General features: G+C 36.9%; 1 protein-coding gene across 1 annotated transcript in view; it reads right to left on the reverse strand.

Annotated features, from left to right (window-relative positions):
• The window catches only part of LOC113239919 (transcription termination factor 2-like), a 31,604-nt gene extending 29,780 nt beyond the window's left edge, over positions 1-1,824 (reverse strand). The window contains exon 1 of the mRNA XM_026477080.1: positions 1,619-1,824. Coding sequence (XP_026332865.1) covers positions 1,619-1,816 — 198 coding nt within the window. The 5' untranslated portion in view covers positions 1,817-1,824. The remainder of the gene's footprint in view (positions 1-1,618) is intronic.
• Between the last annotated feature and the right edge of the window lie 732 nt (positions 1,825-2,556).

Raw genomic sequence — 2,556 nt, forward strand, 5'->3', positions numbered from 1 at the left:
ATAAAACATGAGATAGTATTGTTTGCTGATGATACTTCCTTATTATTAAAGGCACCAATGTTCCTATGACGATGTGAACAATGCTATATCTAAAGTAGTTGATTGGTTTGCTGTTAATAACCTACTTCTTAATGAGAAAAAAACAAATTGTGTGAAATTTACATTACCCAATGTTAGAGAGACGGTTACAAACATTGTAGTTAGAAACGAAAAATTGAATCTTGTGGATACAGTTGTATTTCTAGGTATAACGTTAGATGCTAAATTGCAATGGGGTCCCCATATAAGTAAGTTGTCAAAACGGCTCGGCTCTGCAGTGTACGCGATTAAAAAAATAAGGAAACTTTCAGACGTCGAAACCGCTAGATTAGTTTACTTCAGTTACTTTCACAGTCTAATGACATACGGCATTTTGCTTTGGGGTAATGCCGCCGATATCAATAGAATGTTTGTCCTGCAGAAACGTGCAGTTAGGGCAATTTACAATCTGGGCCCCAAAGTATCTTTGAGAGATAAGTTTAAGGAAATTAACATTCTTAAACTAGCCTCACAGTACATTTATGAAAATGTAATTTATGTTAAAAGGAATAGTAATTTATTTATGAAAAATAGTGACAGACATAACATTAATACGAGGAATAGAAATAAACTAGCTTTTCTTGATAGTCGTCTTCACAAAGTCAAAAAATCATTTAAGGGGCAATGTATACGCTTCTATAACAAGATTCCGGTTGATATACAAAATTTGCCTTTCACGAGGTTTAAAACTATAGTGAAACAAAAACTTTATACTAAAGGTTATTATACAACTTCTGCGTACTTGGATGACAAAAATCCGTGGTAGTAACCCGTTTAGCTCATGGAGGTAGTCTCGATCTCTGATGTTTCAAATAAAAAAAAAAAATATTGTAAATGCTATTTACAAAGAGCAACCCCTAGAGTTTCTTGCTCATTCTTCTCGGGGGAATCTGCCTTGCGAATGAGCGGTAGAGTTTAACAATTGTGACGATTTCAAGTGTAATAATGCTTACCTATGAAATAAAGATTATTTTGAGTTTGAGTTTGAGTTTAAACACTTCATCCTTATGTCATTGATATACCACCCATTCGCACTAAGCGCTTTGCTTCCTTCTTTTGTGACGCGTACGGCAAAAGAATGGAATACTCTATTGGCATCTGTTCCCCGAAAAGTACAATTTGGGGCTATTCAAGGCTAGAGTACCATCGTCGCTTAACATCAGGTGAGATTGTGGCCAAGCGTGTGTCTATTATATAATATAAATATAATGCCACGTAAGTCACGACGCCGTCGCCGATGATTTCATAGTGTATATTCTCTGGTTTAGCTTCCTACTATTCCACACCTATTGTAGCATTCAATTTCACGAGTTTCTAAATTTTATTGCCCAGGAGCCAACTATTCTTTATCCCTTTCTAGGATAAGCTCGCTTTCTTTGTTAATTTGTTTTGTTGTATTACAAAATGTCCATGTTCATACAAAGTGACCATATCTAAAGTTTCATCGTTAACTCCTCGATGTCCACAACAGATGGAATTATAATTTAGACCACTGAATTTCTACAATGTTTTTGCAAGTACAAAATATTCGAAAACTTACTGTGAGATCGTCGAAAGGCGTGCACCTGAGGAACTTGAGCAATGCGAAGAGGTCCAAGTCCTTGTTCTGCACGGGAGTGCCGGTGAGGCACCAGCGGCGCTTGCCTTTCAAAGCGCTGACGGCCATTGACGTGGCCGATTTGTGGTTGCGGACTATGTGAGCTTCGTCTAGGATTACGCGACGCCAGAGAACTTTCATTAAGACGCCGTTCTGTTAAAATACAATACAATACAAATACTTGATTAAGAGTGGTAGTAGAGCTCCTTGTGCAAGAGTTCGTCCAGGGAAGTACTGCCACCTCAACTATTTCTACCACCTAGCAGTAATGTGAGTCAACTTATGTCTCAGAGTGACGGGCGCAGTGGCAGTACCCCTCAGATCTTTGCGATTTAAAGCTCTGAGTGGCACTGTAACTGTTATGGACAGGCGTGTAGCTTACCATCAGGTGCACGACTTGTTCGTCCCGTCTCTTCAGATTACAAAAAACAATTGAGTCGATCGGCGCAATAGTGGTGTAAGCCACATTTTTTTTCTACAATATTACTTTAAATACATAAGTATTTTATATTTGGGTGCTATTTTCACGTGTAAACAATATTTAATTTTTTGTGCCTGTCATTCACCAGCATCCTTAGCCTTCAAAACCGGAACGCAGTAATGCTCACATTATTGGTTGGCAGGAGAAATAGCCAGGTGGTAAAAGTTCCTTGAACGAAGCTGGCAAGAAGTTCTACTCTGCCCTCGGAAGAAAGACAGGCACCAACAGGAAATTAAAAATTCGGAGATAAATTAGTTTAAAAATTATCTTGTTTTTCTGATAAACAAAAATAGTTGAAATATATTTTTGATATTAAGTACATTTTTTTAAATATAATATTAAATATACAATTTATACATACACTTTCATTGTATTTTAATTTAGATTATTTTAAACCTTA

Source organism: Hyposmocoma kahamanoa, unplaced genomic scaffold, assembly GCF_003589595.1.
Source record: "Hyposmocoma kahamanoa isolate Upper Pololo Valley unplaced genomic scaffold, ASM358959v1 117, whole genome shotgun sequence".
NCBI lineage: Eukaryota > Metazoa > Arthropoda > Insecta > Lepidoptera > Cosmopterigidae > Hyposmocoma > Hyposmocoma kahamanoa.